This window comes from Candoia aspera, chromosome 3 (genome assembly GCF_035149785.1).
Source record: "Candoia aspera isolate rCanAsp1 chromosome 3, rCanAsp1.hap2, whole genome shotgun sequence".
NCBI lineage: Eukaryota > Metazoa > Chordata > Lepidosauria > Squamata > Boidae > Candoia > Candoia aspera.
In genome coordinates this window covers 185040870-185062686 of record NC_086155.1, presented here as the reverse complement: position 1 = coordinate 185062686, position 21817 = coordinate 185040870, and the positions used below count along the sequence as shown (strand labels likewise).

Genomic DNA, 21817 nt, shown 5'->3' with positions numbered 1-21817 from the left:
AATAGACTTTTTAAATGTTATAGTTGTTAATTTCATAGTCTTTACAGTTTACTTTGTCGAGCAAAACCCACAATTACTGCTGAACTGGTCCTGGCAGGGTGTGCAGCTAACAGTGTAACCATGGGTACCTGGCTAGCAGGTATGATTCCTCTACTCTAGGGCTGTGTAGCACTCTGATATCGAAGGGTGCTTGGAGTGTGCTTGGGTACATATGTGGGGCCTAGATATTTATGTGGTGCTGCAGTAGTGGAGGGTAGCTGTGCCATCCCAAGAAAAGGTGCAAGTTGCTGATAAATGTTAGGTGAGTGCAGTAGTTACAAATAAAGTCACCTTGATCACCTTGATTGACCAGACTGTCACTAGACAGAGTCCTGCTGGTCACAACTCGCTTTCCATTTGTCTCGGATCCTGGCTTTTCTTCTCCAGGTTCGGCCAAAGTCCTTGACTATTGGATCTTCCCATCTCTTTGGAGGTTGGCTGATAGGTCTTTTTACTTCTCTTGGATACCATTCAGCAACTGCTGTTGTCCAACACCCATCCTATGCGCAACATGCTTAGCTTCTGTTTTCGATATTCGACGATGACATCATTTATTCCACTTCGTGTTCTAATCTGGCTGCTTGGGATGTGATCTCGGAGAGAAACCTTCAGCATGGATCTTTCCATAGCCCTTACTATTCTTGAAAGCTCTTCTTCTTCTGTCTTTGTTAGCGATCAAGTTTCATTTCCATATAGCACCACCGATGAGACAGTTGAATTGAAAAGATTAGCACACAGCTTTCCATCAATCTTCTCATTCTGTAAGACTTCCCTAATGGAGCTGTATCTAGCCCATCCAGCTTTCTTTCTTCTGACCAGTTCTTCTCTTTGATCGTTCATTTTGATTACCCGTCCCAGGTAGACATAGTGCTCAACCTCTTTGATAAGTTCATTCTCAAGCATCATTTGGAATTTTGGAAGGTCCCCTGTCTGCATATATTTTGCTTTAGTGTGATTCATCTTTAGACCCACCTTTCTGCTTTGGGTGTCAAGTTGTCAAAGCATTTTTTGCAGCTTTCAAGCATCCTTTGCGATCAGTACATCATCCACAAATAAAGTACCTTCTGCATTATTTATTTATTTGGTGCCTTCAAATCAGTATTGACTCCTGGCAACTGGCCGCTGGACTGGTCCCTGTTTTCTTGGCAAGAATTTCAGGAGTGGTTTGCCATTGCCTCCTTTCTAGGGCCAAGAGAGATGGACTGGCCTGAGGTCACCCAGCTGCTTTGTTCCCAAGGCAGGACTAGAATTTACAGTCTCCCAGTTTCTAGCCTGGTGTCTTAACCACTACACCAAATTGACTCTCACCTTCTGCATAGGTAAGTCTTTTTTTTTTTTTTGGTACCTTTGAGTCAGTGTTGACTCCTGGAGAGTGCTGAACTAGTCCCTGTAGTTTTCTTGGCAAGATTATAGAATTGGTTTGCCGCTGCCTAAGGAGGGACTAGAACTCCCAGTCTCCCGGTTTCTAGCCTGATACCTTTAACTACTATACCCAACTGGCTCTAGGTAACTCATGCCATGCATAAATTGTTGATTTTGGAAATCACCGATCACTTTTATACCTAAATATTGATAACTATTGTTATATATTCTTCACATATGTTATAATTGTTACTTAACAAATCTATTAACATAATATCCTTCTGAAACTTATTTGCTGCCAATGTCTACAATCTGTTTTTTTTTAAAAAAGCAAAATATCAAAGGTTTGTAGGGAGGGATACATGGAAAATGTACTTAGTTTGAAATGGCTTTTTCATATTTTATTGCTATGGTCACTGTTGCAAACCACACCTTGATGTTAAAGATTAGGGGTTGTGTCTGTAGAAAGTTAATGTTTGATTACAGGTAAAAATCTACAGATGTTCTGAGAAACTGCCAAGAGAACTGAGAGATGAAGGCAAGCAAAACCATTGTGAGCAGGTGTTGTTAATTGAAATTTTTATATTCTAGGTAAGAGATAATCTTTTTACCAACTTTCGCAGATTTTCGTAATACCTGAGACCTGTATGACTGTTCTATTAGTCTGACTTGTAAAATACGTTGCTTCCCTCTTTACATTATTTGTTGTCATGTATATTTTGCTAGATATTTTCTTGAATGTTGTTTGACTTATCTAAATCCATGTTACTTTTTTGTGTTATGAGTTAAATTTTATACTGTTACTAGTAGGACAGCGGTAGGTTGACTGGAAAACTGTGTTAATAAATAAAGAAGGTGGAAGAAAGATGGGGTGGTTGCATGTATATATCCTCTCCCCCCCATGTTGGAAAGACAGTTTCATAAGATCAACAGTGAGCATCGGTGGTGGTACTTGCGGTAACGCCATTATATGGTGTGCTGTAGTTCCTGTCCTGTCCACCATTTTGGCTTCTTTTGACTTTTCCAGAAATGTTTCTCTGTTTCTTTCCCGCCTCCCTTTGAATCTTTTTCTTATTTGTCTCAGACAGAATCATGAGATACCAACCGAAGTGAATATTTGTAGCTCAGGGTTGAACTGTGGAGTCCTTGGTGATCTCTGAGCCTTGTTGTTTCATTGCCAGACTAGGCAACATGAAACATCTGCAAGAAAACAACAAGGTTCAGAGAGCACCAAGGACTCCACAGAATCATGAGACTCCCTCCCTCCAGGAGACTTTGTTTCCATATCACAGCGTATGTTTAGAAGAAGGACAAAATACTGCACTGGATCCAAAGTTCTCTTCTATTCCATTGTCACAAGGAGCACTCTCAGATAGATTTCTTCATCACACAAAGGGAAGCATTGGGTTCAACCCATTTGTTTGCTCAGGGTTGTGTAAAGCAAAGTGTAGTAAAAGGGGTTTCCTTTTCCCCTTTAATAGTGATCTTGCGGTATTGTCAACTGTCTTCTTCCTTTCTGTTGTCTGTGTTTATTTCAAAACAAAAATCCCATGCTGAAAACCAAAACACATCTAAAGAGAAACAAATTCCTGAAAAGGTTTCCTGCCTAGAAAAGAAACCAGGGTGGTACAGTTGAAAGCAGGAGTGAATAACATACTTGCTGGAATCAGAGTTTAACACAGACTGGAATTGCTGCTCAGAAATTGTGTTTCTACTGTTAATAGGAATCAGAAGAGAAAGCCTCATCAAGATGTTTAAGCCAAATGGATTTAGTTTACTGTGTCTCCTTGGTCTTTACCAGGTAAGTGGCAAAAAGCTTTCATTTAACTTTAATAGACCTGATTCTGAATATACTGGAAAACAGTTGTTTTATATTGGCAATTATTGAGATGGGAAAAATAGTACGTTGCTTGCTTTGTTTTTTTTATGAAGATTCATAATCTAAGTAAAAACTTTCCAATCCTTCAAATTACGGCACACAAATTATTTCAGTTTCCCTCAATGGTAAATGGTGATATTGTCTCTTGCCTGACTTTACGACTCTAGGGAAATCTCTTAGCGTTTCTTTGGGATCATTTGTGTGGGTATATTAATTGCTATTTCGTTTCTCATTTTTTAATCCATGTAACTTTCCTCACAACTCTGTCTCTTGCAAGGGTTTACATTCTCTAATGTGTAAAATTCTGTTTCCCTCATTACGGTATTTAAATAGCAGCATCTACAAGTTGAATGGCTGCAATAACTTAGAATGCATATTCAAGTATCAAATATTCTGCATTCAAATTTTGAATGTTGTCTTGATTTGCTTCTGATTTTCATTTATTATATGCAGTTTTCACTTTTCTTAAAACAGGCGGGAGATGGAAATGTTTCTCATTTAGATTGTGTCTAAACTGCAGGTACTACTTATGGCTCTAGAGGCATTACCTCTATCTGCCCTATTTTATGGAGTCCAACCCTTTATTTGAAGGGCTGCCCAGTCCATGTCTGCTTTTAAAATAAAGAACCATAAGAAAGGAGAGCAGAAGTGGTGTCATTGACCTTCAACAATTGGAAAGCAGGCAGGGCAAACAGAGGTCATCTGCTCATAGGCTCTCCATTATGCTCAGATGCATGATACATTTCTATTTAAAATATATTAATTAATTGTAAATGTGTTTCTCTGCCAGGGATTGGCAAACTTTTTGCTCTTTTGAAAGTTGGAGAGCATGCCAGGACAATCACCCCAAATGGGTCTCCTACTAATCAGAGTAATTAAGCCACACTAATGAATGGGCATTTGGGTTAGGAATGGTAGTTTATGCTTTGAGAACATACTCTGGGGACTCTTACAAAATGGCTGCCATGAAATAGCTTTGGAGGGTAGAACCAATCAAAAACTCCCTTTTATTAGAAGACAACTGGTGGAAATAGTTCTCACCATCCCCTTGAATTCCTCCCTTTTTCTGGACAAGTGGCCATACATTCTGACAAATCACTGGGCTCTAGCCACACAATATTGTAATTTTCTAAGCAAGTCTACAGTGTTCAAGTGGGGCCCAGAAACAGTCTTGGAAATGAAGATCACCCTATGGCCTCTCACTTTGCTGTCCACCATGCCAAATTCTGATGTAAAACCAAAGAACTAATTTTTCTTTTAAGTCTGGTGAGACAGAGAGGTTGGCAGGCAAGACGGGAGACTCAGCCAGCACACTGGTACACATTGGATTGGGTTAAATGCCCATTTAATTCAGCAATTTCTTGCAAAGGTGGCCCTCCAAATGTTTACACCTGTAAAGCATGAATGTGATATCATCCATCAGGTCTGGCAGGAGAGGCATGTTATGGGTCCTGTTGGACAGGGAGTTTCGTCAGGCAGGACCTAGGAGGAAAGCCTTTCCTGCCATGGCCCCTGCCCTGTGGAATATCATTCCCCCTGAGGTGAGGCTGGCCCCAACCCTGTTGGCCTTCTGGAAGGCCCTCAAAACATCCTTTAGTCAACGAGCTTGGGGATCCCATGGTAGGGTGGAGCCAACTAGATGGATATTTAATAGTTAATTGAATGCAGTCTTTTGGGTGTTTTTCTACCATTTTGTTTTTTTACTTTGTTTTTATCTTTTTAATTTAAGTTGGTTGCTTTTGATGGCTTTTTATATATTTCAATGGTTGTACTGTATATGCCACCCAGAGTCACTATGTGACATGGGTGGCTCTACAAATGTGATAAATAAATAAATAAAGTCCCCTCCTAAGAATGGGTAATTAGAGGAATGCTGTTCCTAAACATTTAGCTTCCATACAGTATATTCTGTTAGGACTAGTAGCAGTCATCAAGGACAGACGTTTTGCCTGGCATGTTTAACTTCTTGAAGATTCAATGTTTGTTGCAATAGGTCAAGCTTTCAGAAGGCCTGGGTAAAGCACAGAGAGTTAGACTGGGATAGCATGGGTTAGCCTGTCTAAGAAAGCGGAATGAGCTCTGTTTCTTCTCTGCTTAGTGGGAGTCCCAATTCTTATTTCTAAGACTCCCAGCCCCCTGTAAACTTCAAAATGCTCTGCCCACAAGCTTCCTTAGGTATTACTGTTGTACATGTTGCTATGGTCAAAGTTTGAAGGAAGGAAGCCAAAACAGTATTTTCTGCACGCCAAGAGGAAAGTATCAGCAGCAGATGGGGGGATTCTCAATGTTTGCAAAAAAAATTTCTTTTAGTGTCTCATGCTTCTTATTTCTTTGGCTTACTATTTTTTATACCATCTCTGTGCTTTGCATAACATTGCTTACCCCAAAACAGAACAGCCTGATGGGTGTATACCTATACTACCAAAAAAGAAAGAAAGAAAGAAAAGAAAAGAAAAGAAAAGAAAAGAAAAAAGAAAAGAAAAGAAAAGAAAAAGATTCCAGTTTTCTGTGTCCACAGAAAACTGAGTCATAACTGCAAAAAGGATGGATAGTACATACCATGCTTCTGGTTGGGGTTCCATTTTTAAACAAATGGTATCTCTTGAAACTTCTATACATACCCATCACACTACTCAATTTTGAGGTAAGTAATGTTGTGCAAGAAGACCCTAGTGTGGCACAGAGTGGTAGGCAGCAGTATTGCAACTGAAACTCTCCCCACGACCAGGGTTCGATCCCAGTGAAAGCTGGATTCTCGGGTAGCCGGCTCAGGTCGACTCAGCCTTTCAGCCTTCCATCCTTCCAAGGTCGGTAAAATCAGTACCCAGCTTGCTGGGGAAGGTGACGACTGGGGAAGGCGATTGCAAACCACCCTGCTATAGTCTACCAAGAAAACATTGCAAAAGCGGCGTCCCTCCAAAGGGTCAGACATGACTTGGTGCTTGCACAGGGGACCTTTCATCACTTCAGTGTTGTGCAAAGTGCAGAAAGAGTATAAGAAATAGTAAGCCAAAGAAGTTAGAAACAAGAGGTAAAAAAAATGAAATATAGCCAAATCTAATATACTTTATCAACACCATTCACTTCTATACATTTCTGTCTTTGCAAATCATTCTTGTTTCCACATATTTGTACATAGCTTCATACAATTCCCTAACCCTAACCCTCAAAATGAAAGAGGTGAGAAGTTTAAAGAACAAAAGGTTGTCTGTTTATACAGTGAATGAATGAGGATCAAAACCTAAAATAAATATATGAAGAAACATTAAACTCCACCTACCACAACTTCCTTGGTCTCCTTCCACTTGATAAATTTACTGTTCCTTTCCCCACCTCAACATATGTCTCATGGTGGTGTCTCACTTGCATTCAATCCATATTCATTCAGCACCCATTCATTCCTCATTCTGTCTCTTTTTGTTTCACCACCTCCATCTCTTGGAAGATGGGTATGGCAGGAGGAATTTATTCCAGGCAATGTCCTTTCCTCAACAGATAAACAAGAACCCTCAAACCTGCACAGAGCAGGGGTTTTCAAACTGTTTCAGGCTACAGAACCTGTTAGTTAAAACAAAAATTCCTGGAACCCTGGATCATGAGGCAAAGCTGTAGTGATAGAAGATAAGCTGTGTTCAAGTGAACATTTTTTGCCTTTAAATTTTCAGAAGACCATAACAAATTCTCAAGGAAGCCTAGGGTTCTGTGGTAAACAATTAAAAAAACCCTGACATAGAGCATAGTCAGCCTGTCCCCCAACAGTTTATAAAGATCGTGGACATTTCCTGTGTCTTATAGATGGAGAAGGTTATCCCAAAGCAATTTTTTATACTGTGCTTTTGCCTTAGACGCATGAAACTATGAATGTCTGTGCCATGGTGGCAACTTTCACTCTCATATCAGATACTGTATATGAAGTGTTCACTTATATTTCCAGTATTTTTGAATCAAAAGTGAGAGAGATGTTGAAATTCTTCTTTGCAGAGCTCTTGTGTGGCCATGGAGCACCTTTCAATAAATGGAATGAGGGAAGAAACTAGAAGGAACCACCCTTGATTATTCCTACATGATATTATGAGTCACATTTTATAGCTCACATAAAACAGTTCCAATGGACCCAGAAGGGTCTGTACAACAATATAAGATTTAAACTTTGATCCTTAAAGTACAGTTGAAGACTTTGATCTTTCTCAATGGGCTATGTATGTCCCCATAAAATACAACAAAGGGTTGTTCTGCACTGCAGCCTTCAGCTGCTTATCTCCTGTGTGTAAACTGGGTGGAAATGAAGCTGCTTTAATAATTCTGGATTTCAGCCCCATTCTCCACTTTGTCCTTGTGCCTAATGTTCTGCCAGACCACATTTCTTGTAGCCATGATTGAAAGATTTCTGTTTTTTTCACCCGTTTTGGACTGGTTAGAAAAAGAAAATACCACCATTTTTGTTTTTATTTTTTTCCCCTGTGGAGTCCTTGGTGCTGTCTGAGCTTGGCTTTTTGCTTGCAGACATTTCATTGTCTCACTAGGTAACATCTTCAGTTATATTACCTCAATTATATACCATCAATTACTGTATATTACCTAGTCAGGGAATGAAATGTCTGCAAGCAAACAACCAACCTCAGAGAGCACCAAGGACTCCACATTTCAACCCTGAGCTACAGAGATTCTATTCTATGGGTATCATTTTTCCCATCAGGGCTAGAAGAGGAAAGTGGCAGAACCCTTGTCAATTCCACATGGTTAAAAGAAACAACAAAAATCCTTTCACTGTTTTATCAGGGAACTTATTTTTAAAAAGCCAGCTTTTACCTTTCCACTGGTGAAAGTGTAAAAAAATAGAAATAAAAAAAGCTGGAGAAGGCAGTAACCACTAATTGGACAGGAAGAAGGTTCCTGCTACAGCTCCTTGTCACCACTTGGATTGGAGACATTTGCCTACGAAGAAATGAAGTGCACCAGCTAACGTGTGAACTAGACAACACAGTGTGAGCTGGCACAAGGCAGAAAACATTACTAAGATGAGTAGCAGGAAAAGGCAGACAGAAATTGTTTGGTGATCAGGGTTGGGTAGGGGACCACATCGAGAAATGTCAGTGGCCCATATTGGCCCTAGGGCAAGCTGGTCACAATGATCAGCCCAGAGAAAATCTTTCCAGATACAGCAGTGAAAACGAGAGAGTAGAATTGAGCCTTTTTGTCCATTCTTAACACAACAAATGCTAACACATCATTGGGACTTCAGTGATAACTGATGCTTTTCTAAAGAAAAGCAGTTACATCCCAGTTGTTGAGTGTGGGTTTGTTTGGTGAAAACATTAACCTCCCAAGTAATTGTGAAATGCAGGTTTCAATATTTGTACGTTGGAAACATTAATCTTGCAGTTACAATAAATAGCTTACTTTTCATATTTAAGTGGAAGATCTTTCTGGGATAGTAACTGGGAGATCTGTTTTTGTGAAATTCAAATAACTTTAATATATACATTTGCACAGATAAATTAAAATGAACAGAAGTTTTGTTTTACTGACAATTTTCTGTCACTAAAGCTTTGCTAGATCAGAGGTCCAAGAATTTTTTTTTTTAAACTGGTTCTGCAGCCTGAAAAAAAAAAAGAAAAGTCCTGAGCTAGAGTATACAAGTTAGGTTTGTCACAGGAGAAAAGTTAGCCAAGTTAAATCAAGGATTAGCTATTGGGGATTTATCTTGAGAGCACATGCCGTCTTCCCCACTCCTATGCTGACTCAGTCTAATTTTCTTCATGGAATCAAACAATAGCTTGCCTCCAAAGCAGAATTTGAAAATAATTTCAAGCCATGGTAAAGGCAGTATTTACTATGTCCAGGAAACACTGAAATGTAACCTGAACATGGAAAAGACAGGGAATTGGAGCATAGAAGCAAAGGGGATGTCAGCCCTTTGAGGTAGTCCAGATAGGAAATCAAAACCTTGAGTGCTAACACTACCTTTATTGTAAGGTTACAGTGACAGAATTTTGCCAGTGTGAAAGTACGTTCCCCCTCCCTGCCTTTACATTCCAGAGAACTAGGGAGGGTACCTTCTGTTTTCTCCATCCCATCCCTCCTTTAGACTCAGATTTGTTGTCTAGGCTGTGACTGTTCTTCCTGTCTCCCAAGGTCATTCCCACATACCTGTCATGAGTACTGATGGCGAGCAGGAGGGGGCCTCTATCCAGGGGGGAAAATGCATGCGTAGTACTGAGGAATTAAGCAGCCATTCAAAGAGACACAGATCAGACCTGCCTTAACTTTTGGGGTTTATCTGTCTGGGTTTTCCCACGCTTCTTCAGTTTGTTAGGATTTTCTGTCTTATGTAGCAGTAATAAACATCTCAGCATGATTCCTGACTGTTAGGACAATACCACTACAGGGGAACATGTAAACCTAAGCAATGCATCCTCAGAGGGATCAAAAAAGGCAATATGGCCATTGTGGCAGTGTGATCAAAGCTCTGCCTCTTTTGTCATGCCCATACAAAAGGGTGTGGCTTTGATTACACTGCCATAGCCTCCATTTTGCCTTCTTTGATTCCCCCTGCAGGCAATGTTGAATTTAAAACATGTGGATCAAATCATTCTTTCCTTATTTGCTAATGTACTTTTTTTTTTTTTACTTAAAAAGATGTATGCTCACCTTCAGGCAGCTTAAGATACAGCTAATCATTTTATATATTTATCATTACATTACATTACATTACATTACATTACATTACATTAATATATAAATGTTGATCTGATATTTTATTTTAGCTGCTATGTCTGCCATCTTTTATTACATAAATTTCTTTTCTGGAGTGTGAATATGTTTTTGTGTTCTGATGTGCATTGGTTTTAATAGGTAATAGCAAATATGAATGGTACAAAGGCACCAGATGGGCAAAATATATACAATATATTTGTGTGTGTGTGTGTGTATACACACACACACACACAAATTTTAGCCGTGTGCAGTAAATGTTAATATGAAAGGAACAATTAAAAATAGTTAAGTTTCTGCTCCTAGAAAAAAATCTTGAGGACATAAAATACATTTAACCTGAATTCTAAAAGAAAGTAGTGATATTGAATGACTTCATTTAGGGAGGAACTTGTAAAAACTGGGGTACTACCACAATCATGAAGGTTTCTTTAATAGCCACATGCCCAGTCAGCAGTGTCCGCAAGGGGCAGGGTCAAAAAAGGCAAGATGGCAGCTATAGCAGTGTGATTGAAACACACATACAAAGTTTGTGCAGCTTCAATCACACTACTGCAACTGCCATCTTTCCTGGCTTCCCCTGGGGACATTACTATGTCCAGCTTCTGAAAGTGGGAACACTAGGAATGGGCCTTGTGTGATAAAGGGCTTCTTTACTTAATAAATTTTGGATAACTATTTGGCCTTTAAAATGAACCAAGCTATTAAATCAGCTTGTGGTTGCATTTCTTAGATTGTATGCTATGAGCAGGACAATCCTCCTTGAAAATAAGGACTGCTCTGACATTAAAGCATCTGAGCCATCTAATGACAAACCAATCCGAAGATTATATTGATTTATTTCTTGCTGTGCTTCGTTCAAATGATTCAGGTTTTCAATCTTAACGTTCAAATACATTAGAATCTTTCCCTATGGCTGGAAGATAAGAATAGGAATAGGAATAAGAATTTATTGAACTTGTATGCTGCCCGACTCTCAATGGCTCTAGGCAGATTGAATTGCTTTCCACCCACCCAGCAAAAAACTCTAGTGGCATAAAGTTATCCATCCCCGTGGCCAATCCCTATCCCTATCTTATTGCTTCTATTTCAAGTCCCAGCAATCCTTTGAGAGAGTGGGTGACAAAACTCACCAGATTCTACACACCTTGAGATTGCCCTTGGATGCTGTTGGGATAAATGGAAAGTACGGTTTTAATACTGGGGCAGCTAAGGATGAGTCCAATCTCTCTCACTCAAGGACTGGGGACAAGAGGAAGTCAGTGTTTTGAGGCTGCAGTGTAAGATGCAAGTGGGGTGAAGTCCTTGTTCTCCCATTTTTGTAGTGGTTTGCAAAGTTTGTAAAGAGGAAAGAAATTATTGAAAGTGGTGTGCAAATTTAATAATATATTAACAATATATATAAAGTCAAGACTAGTTCAAAACCTGAGTAGGGTTTTGTTTTAAAACATTATTCAAAAAAGATATTTGAAAAATATCATCTTATGTCAGCCCTTGGAGGTAGACCAGGCTAGGAAACTAAAGTTATGAATGCTAATGCTACTCTTATTGTAAGTTTACAGTAACAGAATCTTGCAATTCTGAATATGCTTCCTCCCTCCCTCCCTCCCTCCCTTTATCTTCAAGAGAACTAGGGGCGGTCAAGTCTGAGATGCTTTCTCAAATTACATTTCTGCCTTGGACTCAAATTTCCTTTATCTGACTGTTGCCTTGGTTGTGGCTGTTCCTCCTGTCCCTTAAGGTTATTCTCACAGCCCATTACATCTTTGGATCTTATTGGAATACTGGAAGCAATGGGAATAGTGCACTCTTCTTTTTTCAGGGTATTCCACCATTTTATATGATGAAGCATGTATGACATCAAAAACTCGGTTTTACAGTTTTATTCTTTTTAGAGAAGCTGTTATAGATGTCAGGGTGGAGAAGCAATCTTAGAACAGCATATGCAAGCTCCACATTTTGATGGACTATAAAAGTTAAGACATGCCAGTCATAAATGTTCAATAGTCACAGCTAACCCTTATGAAAGTCAATTCCCTGACACAAAAAACATTGTGAACGTGTCATATGGAACTGCATCATCATCATCATTTATCATCATCATCATCATCATCATCATCATCATCAGACAATATTATTAGGGAAAGAAGTATATGAAACTGCAATCATTTTTGTTGTTGTTGTTTCCTCTTCTTACTGTGAATGTTTTTTGCAAAAGAGAAGACAAGTTACCATTGCATTTAAACTATTTTCTCTTCAGCAATAGGAAATGCATCCATTTACACTTTGTAGAAAGAGCAATTGTGAATATTTTTTCCTTAAGCCTCATCTCATCCTTTTGGAATCTCAAATCTCAAATTCTATATTTTTGAAAAATGTATGTATGCTGCTGTGATGTTATGGTGCTTAGAAGGGGTCTCTGGAACTATAAGATTATTTGGATTTGCCTCTCTGAATTTTGAGAGAGGGCTCCAGTCTTGGAGCAGGAAATTCAGAATTGAACTCTCTTCCTGTCTCCTTACTGATCTCTAAATCTGATGCAGAAAGAAGGAAAAGAAGTGCTGGAAGGAACATGCTAAAAGTAGCTGTGGATTGACTGAATCCAAAATCCTTCCCGTGTGTTTCAATGTGGTTCAGAACAAGCAAGTAATGTATCCATGTTTTGGAGGTGGAAAATCTGATTTTCTTCTTACTGGATTCAGGGAACGGAACGCCTTTAAAACGGGTTATGAAAGGGAAGAAAAAAGGCAAACCATTCTCTCATTTCTTCTATACTAGCAGAAGCCCAGTAGGTGTTTAGCATTTTCAGATCTCCGGTGTGAAAGCTTTCTGAATCATGGAATCCCAGAATGTATGGACTGGAAGGATATTTAGGCCAACTAGTCTGACTGCAAGATCAGTACAGGGATTCATTAAACCATCCCCATAGGAGGCCCTCCACCCTCACCCAAAAACCTCTATTGAGGGGCAGTCCACTAATACTCTAGCCAGGCTGTCCCACTGCTTCACAGCTCTTAACCAAGAAATTCTTCCTAGTATTTAGTCTGAATCTCCAGGTTAAAATTTCAACCTGTTGGTCCTTGTCCTACCCTCAGTTCTAGTAGAGAAGATGCCTTTCCCCTCTTGCATGGGACAATATTGTAGATATTGGTAGGCAGTTATGATCTCTCCCCCCCCCCCATCTTCTCTCTTGTAAACTAAACATATCCTGATCCTTTAATTATTTGTCATCCAGATAGCAGAAACCTTGCTCCAGCTTTTCCATGTCCCTTTCTAGGTGTGGTTCTCAGAATGGTATGCAGTGCATTACTCCCAGGGCAAAGTACAACTTTTCTTTTTGTCTTCCTAGCTTGAGAAAGAAGCTCAAAGAAATATACTCATAAAAAGTGCAGTAACAAAGAGAAAAGTACTGTTTTGACATTGGTACAGCTAAAGACAACTTAAGTCTGTCTTAGTCATGGGCTGGGAACAAATTGAGGGCCATGTCATGGGAGCAAGGCCAAAAAGGGTATTGCCAGGACATGTCTGCCCTGTAGGTAGGTGCAAGTAAAGAGAGGCTCTAATTTATGCATGAATCTGGAATTTTAATCAGATTCTAACCTAGAATACTAGATGGGAATAACAGCTGTGGCTCAAGATTTATTTATTTATGTATTTATTTATTTGCAGGACTTACATGGCCACCTATCTCATACAATGACTCTAGGGGCTCATAACAATCCATAAAACATAGTTAAAAACATACCCTTCCCTCCAGGAGCCAGACCATAGCTCAACCCCCCCATCCTAGCCCAATGCTTGGGGAAGAGCCAGGTCTTCACAGCCCTCCAGAAGGCTAAAAGGGTAGGGGTCCCTCTGATCTCTGGTGGGAGGCTTTTCCAAAGGACTGGGGTGGCCACTGAGAAGGCACGCCTCTGAGGTCCCATCAAATGGCAACATTTAAGGGAGCGGACCTGGACTGCACCCACCCTTTCTAACCTAGTAGGACGGGCAGATACCCTCAGGGAGAAGCTGTTTTACAAGTAACCTGGCCTTGTGCCATGTAGGCTTTAAAGGTAATAACCAGCACATTGAATTGTACCCGTAAAGCAACTGGAAGCCAATGCAGCTCACACAGCAGTGATGTTACTTGGGTGAACAGCAGGGCACCCAAAACTGTATGTGCCCCTGCATTCTGGACCAGTTACAGCTTCCAGATGGTCTTCAGGGTCAAACCCATATAGAGCACTTTGCAGTAATCCAAACAAGGTGACTAAGGCAAGGGTGACTATGAGCCAGGCCTCCCAGTCCAGGAAGATAAAATGGTTATGTAAGAGGAGGAGAGCTGTAGAACTGTGTTATTCATGGAAAAGTGTCTGTACAATATTTTTGCTTATCCATAATAAGAAAAGATATTTTGTGAGAAACTGATAGCTATATATCTAGAATAAAATATATGTTAAGGTTTAAGTTACAAATGTAGAGTTAGGAGATATCTATCACTGTTTTTTGTATTTTGTATCCTTCCATTCTTAATTAGACTTTGTAGGAGTCAAGATTTATTATTGTTGTTGTTGAAATAAAGTTTTAGAAATATGCATATGTGTATGTATGTATGTATGTGTATATGTGTGTATGTATGTGTGTGTATAAGTATGTGTGTGTGTGTGTGCATGTATGTGTATGTATATATGTGTGTGTGTGTGCGTGTGTATATATATATATATATATATGAACTGATTTGGGGATAATAAGAGGAAATGTTTAGGTAGTACTATTTAACTCCCCTTATACAACCCTCAGTGTTTTAAATACAGATGACATATTTGCATATAGTGTACTCAAACTACACCTTTTTTTTCCAGTTTCATTATTCACTATTCACCTTTCAAAGTCAAATTCAAACTCATATTTTGAATTTGATTTCCTCTCCTCAACATTAGAAATTTAAGTGGAAATATTTGAGACTCATTGGTTTATTGTTTATTCGTTTAGTCGCTTCCGACTCTTCGTGACTTCATGGACCAGCCCACGCCAGAGCTTCCTGTCGGTCGTCAACACCCCCAGCTCCCCCAGGGACGAGTCCGTCACCTCTAGAATATCATCCATCCACCTTGCCCTTGGTCGGCCCCTCTTCCTTTTGCCCTCCACTCTCCCTAGCATCAGCATCTTCTCCAGGGTGTCCTGTCTTCTCATTATGTGGCCAAAGTATTTCAGTTTTGCCTTGAATATCATTCCCTCAGGTGAGCAGTCTGGCTTTATTTCCTGGAGGATGGACTGGTTTGATCTTCTGGCAGTCCAAGGCACTCTCAGAATTTTCCTCCAACACCACAGTTCAAAAGCATTGATCTTCCTTCTCTCAGCCTTCCTTATGGTTCAGCTCTCTCAGCCATATGTTACTACGGGGAACACCACTGCTTTAACTATGTGGACCTTTGTTGTCATTGTGATGTCTCTGCCCTTAACTATTTTATCGAGATTTGTCATTGCTCTTCTCCCAAGGATTAAGCGTCTTCTGATTTCCTGACTGCAGTCAGCATCTGCAGTAATCTTCGCACCTAGAAATACAAAGTCATTCACTGCTTCTACATTTTCTCCCTCTATTTGCCAGTTATCAATCAAGCTGGTTGCCATAATCTTGGTTTTTCTGAGGTTTAGCTGCAAGCCAGCTTTTGTACTTTCTTCTTTCACCTTCATCATAAGGCTCCTCAGTTCCTCTTCGCTTTCAGCCATCAAAGTGGTATCATCTGCATATCTGAGATTGTTAATGTTTCTTCCAGTGATTTTAACTCCAGCCTTGGATTCCTCAAGCCCAGCATGTCACATGATGTGTTCTGCATACAAGTTGAATAGGTAGGGTGAGAGTATACAGCTCTGCCGTACTCCTTTCCCAATCTTAAACCAGTCCGTTGTTCCGTGGTCTGTTCTTACTGTTGCTACTTGGTCGTTATACAGATTCTTCAGGAGGCATACAAGATGACTTGGTATCCCCATACCACTAAGAACTTGCCACAATTTGTTATGGTCAACACAGTCAAAGGCTTTAGAATAGTCAATAAAACAGTAATAGATGTTTTTCTGAAACTCCCTGGCTTTTTCCATTATCCATCGGATATTGGCAATTTGGTCCCTAGTTCCTCTGCCTTTTCTAAACCCAGCTAGTACATCTGGCAATTCTCGCTCCATGAATTGCTGAAGTCTACCTTGCAGGATCTTGAGCATTACCTTACTGGCATGTGAAATGAGTGCCACTGTTCAATAGTTTGAACATTCTTTAGTGTTTCTCTTTTTTGGTATGGGGATATAAGTTGATTTTTTCCAGTCCGATGGCCATTCTTGTGTTTTCCAAATTTGCTGGCATATAGCATGCATTACCTTGACAGCATCATCTTGCAAGATTTTGAACAGTTCAGCTGGGATGCCGTCGTCTCCTGCTGCCTTGTTATTAGCAATGCTTCTTAAGGCCCATTCAAACTCACTCTTCAGGATGTTTGGCTCTAACTCACTGACCGCACCATCAAAGCTATCCCCGATATTGTTATCCTTCCTATACAGGTCTTCTGTATATTCTTGCCACCTTTTCTTGATCTCTTCTTCTTCTGTTAGGTCCTTGCCATCTTTGTTTTTGATCATACCCATTTTGGCCTGGAATTTACCTCCAATGTTTCTAATTTTCTGGAAGAGGTCTCTTGTCCTTCCTATTCTATTGTCTTCTTCCACTTCTGCACACTGCTTGTTTAAAAATAATTCCTTATTTCTTCTGGCTAACCTCTGGAATTTTGCATTTAATTGGGCATATCTGCCCCTATCACTGTTGCCTTTTGCTTTCCTTCTTTCTTGGGCTACTTCTAGTGTCTCAGCAGACAGCCAATTTGCCTTCTTGGTTTTCTCTTTCTTTGGGATGTATTTTGTTGCCACTGCCTGAACAATGTTGCGAACTTCTGTCCATAGTTCTTCCGGGAGCCTATCTACTAAGTCCAGTCCCTTAAATCGATTCTTCACCTCCACTGCATATTCCTTAGGAATATTAGTGAGCTCATATCTAGCTGATCTGTGGGTCTTCCCTAATCTCTCTAGTCTGATCCTAAATTGTGCAAGATGAAGTTCGTGATCGGAACTACAGTCAGCTCCAGGTCTTGTTTTTACCGACTGTATAGATGTCCACCACCTTTGGCTGCAAAGGATGTAGTCAATCTGATTTCGGTGTTGTCCATCTGGTGAAGTCCATGTATAAAGCCGTCTCTTAGGTTGCTGGAAGAGAGTGTTTGTTATGCAGAGTGAGTTGTCTTGACAAAATTCTATCAGCCTATGTCCTGCTTGGTTTTGTTCTCCTAGGCCATGCTTACCTGTAATTCCAGGTGTCATTTGACCGCCCACCTTAGCATTCCAGTCTCCCGTGATGAAAATAACATCTCTTTTAGGTGTGTTGTCCAGTAGGAGCTGCAGATCCTCATAGAACTGCTCTACTTCAGCTTCTTCAGCATCTGTGGTTGGGGCATATATTTGGATCACTGTGATGTTAGATGGCTTGCCCTGAATTCGAATTGAGATCATTCTATTGTTTTTTGGATTGTATCCAAGCACTGCTTTAGCCACTTGACTATTAATTATGAAGGCTACTCCATTTGTTCTGTGGTCCTCTTGTCCACAGTAGTAGATCTGGTGGTCATTTGATGTGAAGTGGCCCATTCCAGTCCATTTCAGTTCACTGATGCCCAAAATGTCTATCTTGAATCTTGACATCTCACCAATAACCACATCCAATTTGCCCTGGCTCATAGATCTTACATTCCAGGTTCCAATGGCGTGTTGATCCTTAGAACATTGGATTCGCCGTTCACCACCAGCACCGTCGGCCGCTAGCCGTCCTTTCGGCTTTGAGCTAGCTGCGTCATCATGTCTGGGGCTAGTTGAACTCATCCTCTGTTCCTCCCCAGTAGCATTTTGACCATCTTCCGACCAGGGAGTCTCATCTTCCAATGGTATACCGACATATCTCTGGTTGTACTGATCCATTGAGATTTCACGGCAAGAATACTGGGGTGGGTTGCCATTACCTTCCCCAGGGATCGCATTTAGTCTGACCTCTCTGTCATGACCTTCCCGTCTTGGGTGGCCCTTCACGGTTTAGCTCATGGCATCATTGAGGTGCTCAAGCTCCAGCACCACGACAAGGTAATGATCCTTTGCTGAAGGACTCATTGGTATCTCTTAATTATTTTGATTTTTAGAAGCTTCTGCCAGGATTCATCATGGTCAGTACAACTGTAAAATACTAAGTATTGTAGCCTGTTATCCACTGAATACTATAGAAAGAAAATTGATTCCCCCTCCTTAAGAAAGTGGTGCTATTCTCTCTATTATACCTGCAAAGAATGATTCTGCTTTGGCAAGTGCATCAATATATCCTTGCAATTAATTAATGTGGAAAATATGAATAAACTCTGTCCCTTCTTGTCCCTGCAGGTTGCTTCCCTTCTTAAAGATAAGTTGCAATCAACTGGACCTTTGGAGAACAAAGTTTTTTCTCTTGAAGAGGGTAAAGTGGAACCACAGTCTTTATACAGGGTAATGTGAAATACTGACTCTTCCCTTACTTTGGAACAAATTGGAAAAATGATTGACAGTGTATGAGGAGGAAATAAATTATGCTGCCATTTTAAAAAACAGAGTGTGGGGAACAAAAAAAAGGTTGGGGATTTGATTTACTCAAGAAAAGATGGAATTCTGATGTGTTTCTTTTTCCTCATACCAGTTTACATTTCAACCTCCCACCTACAGTCTAAGGCTGACTGGTGAAACAGATGACCTCATAGAGATCACACCGAAAGGTGGAGTTCTGATTGTCAATGGGCCTCTAGACTGGGAAAAGAAAACAATATATAGATTACAGGTAAACCAAAAATGACATTAAATGTTCTGTTTTTTCCCCAAGTGGTTGAGTAAAGGCTTCCAAGATAAAAATGAAAATAATTAAAAGCAAAACGAAACAAGTAACTTTCTTTTGGTCTAGTGCTTATGTCTGTATGGAAGAATGGATGGATGGATGGATCATTTATTCTATTTTTAATCTGGTAATACTATTGAATACTATTGAATTCTGTTGAATTCTGTTAAATACTGATGAATGAATTCTGTGGGTTGATGACCAACCTATTAAAAAAATTAATATAGTAGGAACAGTAAAATATAGCACATATACCACAATTGGGAAGAGAAATACAATTAAAATAAAAGTCACCATTCTGTATATAACATTTTGAAACTTAAATTGATCAAAGATCATATAGCATATCAAAGATGCAAAATAGTATATCACCCTTTTCAGAACCATTCTGTTCATAGCAGGAGTGGATATTAATGTAGGAGCCTGACAGTTTTGAAAGCTTTTGGGGGGGAGGGGCTTTCAGGCAGAGCATATGACAACAATATAGTGACTACACTGTAAAAGGCAAGACTAGAACCTTTGGCCATCTTTGGGGCATTTTGAGGGGTTGGGGTCCCCGCTCAGTAAAATAGGTGTGTTAAAAGTTGTTATTATTGCTACTGCTATTTGTAAAGTAAGAACCAAAAAAACCCACTTAATTTAGTGGTTTGCCACTGAAATTCAGAAGCATATGCTGGAGGGCTCTAGCAGCCACATAAAGTGTCTGTGAGTACCTAGTCCAACTTATCGCCATCACAATTAATAATGATTGAAAGGCAAGTAACGTCAACCACACTTGTAAAAATGGAATGGAATGTTCTCTACCATTCCCTCTAATTTCTGCAAAACTATAATTCCACCCTTATTCACTCCCCCTATCCATAATGACCTATTTCTCTCTCCCCACACACATATTAGTCTCTTCTCTAAAAAAGCCCACTCTTTCTCAAATCACCCCTCTCTGGGGCTACTTCATTTCCCCATAGGCCAGTGGTTTTCATCCTCAGCAACTTGTGTGGACTTCAATTCCCAGAATTCACCAGTCATGTTGGGAGTTAAAGTCTACATATCTTAAAGGGGCTGAGGTTGAGAAACACCGCCACAGGCGACAAAAGCTATTTACAATAATGGGAGAGCACTGCCCTGGTTTGCTCAATGGATGCCCATTACCCATTCCACAAATCCTGCTTTCTTAGTCTGTTATTACCATAGTTTTAGCCTTGAAAAGAGAGATGTAGACAAGAGTTGAGAGCCAGTGTGTTCTAGTGGTTAAGGCAATGGGCTAGAAACCAGGAGACCGTGAGTTGTAGTCCTGCCTTAAGCATGAAAGCCTGCTGGCTGACTTTGGACCTCTCTCAGCCTTAGGAAGGAGGCAATGGCAAGCCACTTTTGAAACCTTGCCAAGAAAACTCCAGGGACTAGTCCAGGCAGTTGCTGATGATTGGACATGCTTGAACGGCAGAAAACTTAAAAAAGAATAAACAGATGGAGACATTTTGAAAATGAATTGTAACATTTGTTATGTGGCAGAAACTAGCCATTCTCATTTTGCTGCTTGTCTGCTGTGTTGTTCCCACTTGTTTCTTAAACCAACTTCAGAAATTCCAGTCTGCATTGCACTGGGTTGACAATAGGGCTAGGCTGGTATTCAGTCCAGATCTGTGGCCCCTGCAGAAGCCGACTGGTCATTCTGCTTCTTGCTCTTCCCATTTGTGCAGGAAATGCAGCCATGACTCAACTAGTCTATCAGTGCTTCCCTAGGCCAAAAAACTGCAGTGTTGAACTGTAGCTTGAAAATGTGGGCATGTTGTGCCTTTGCAATGGGCTGGGGGTGGGAGGAGGATGACATCATCTGTTCTTGCACTCAGGAAACAACGAGTGGCTCGAATTGGTGATGGGCCAAATAGAAAGAATGGATTTGTCCTGAATGAACTACAGTTCAGTTAACTATGGGTAAGAGTGTAGGCTAAAGCAATGGAGCTTAGTATTATGGGGACTGCAAATTAGCATAAATCTAGCCTTAGTTTTCAGATTAGTGGTACAATATTTTGATCCATTATTTTGTTTTGTTTTGATTTGTTTTTTGTTTTTTGTTTTTCTCCAGTTTTCATCCATACAATAATATCCATTATTATGTTTTCAACTTTCCTTAATATACATTCTTTTTATGTAAATGCTGTGTGAAAACTTCAGCACAAATTTCCTTGATGTTATTTATTATGCACATTTTCCCGGCATAGGGAATCTTTTACAAAACAGTGTTTTGGTTTGTGCTAATTTTTGTCCAAAAAACCCATCAACTGCCATACTTTATTCTATGTTTCTTGCCTGTGCTGAAGCAGAGTCTGTTCTGAAGGATCATTTACATCTTCTCTTTCAGAAATGTATAGCAGATTGTTTAGTATGTCTTTAACCATCACTAGCCAATAATGTAAGCAGTAGCATTGCCATATTATCTGTGATACACAATTCTGTTGTAGCTAATTAGCTGACTAGCTCAGGAGTTTTCATTTTGGCATTCTCCAGATGCATTAGACCTCAGCTTCCATCATTTCTAGCCATGCCGGTTGGGAATGATAGGAATTGCAAACTGACACTTCAGGAAGGACTCAGGAAGGTTGGGAATCCCTGGTAAGCCACTTGAAGCAGGAAGGACACAATGTATTATCTTATGGAAATGGTTTTGTTTTGTTCTAATATTGTTTCTTTCCATCTCTCTCCCAATTTAGGTGGAAGGTCTAAATCAATATGGCAACAGAGTGCAAGGCCCATATTCTATCATCATAAATGTTGTAGATATCAATGACAACCCACCCAAATTTAATAAATCAAGCTACTACGGCAAAGTTAGACAACATTCCCGCCCAGGTATTTGTTTCCATATTTACTTCTGCTTATGTTTGAGCTTCCCAGTGTGG

At 40.0% G+C, this 21817-nt stretch overlaps 1 protein-coding gene across 2 annotated transcripts in view; it reads left to right on the top strand.

Annotated features, from left to right (window-relative positions):
* The first annotated feature begins 1888 nt into the window (after window positions 1-1888).
* The window catches only part of CDH17 (cadherin 17), a 41358-nt gene continuing 21429 nt past the window's right edge, over window positions 1889-21817 (top strand). Inside the window, exons 1-5 of one of the 2 annotated variants that reach the window (XM_063299488.1) lie at window positions 1889-1992; window positions 3126-3202; window positions 18440-18541; window positions 18729-18866; window positions 21629-21767. In XM_063299488.1, coding sequence (XP_063155558.1) covers window positions 3152-3202; window positions 18440-18541; window positions 18729-18866; window positions 21629-21767 — 430 coding nt within the window. In that variant the 5' untranslated portion in view covers window positions 1889-1992; window positions 3126-3151. Of the gene's footprint in view, window positions 1993-2752; window positions 3203-18439; window positions 18542-18728; window positions 18867-21628; window positions 21768-21817 lie in introns of those variants that run through there. The other variant, XM_063299489.1, reaches the window with a different exon arrangement.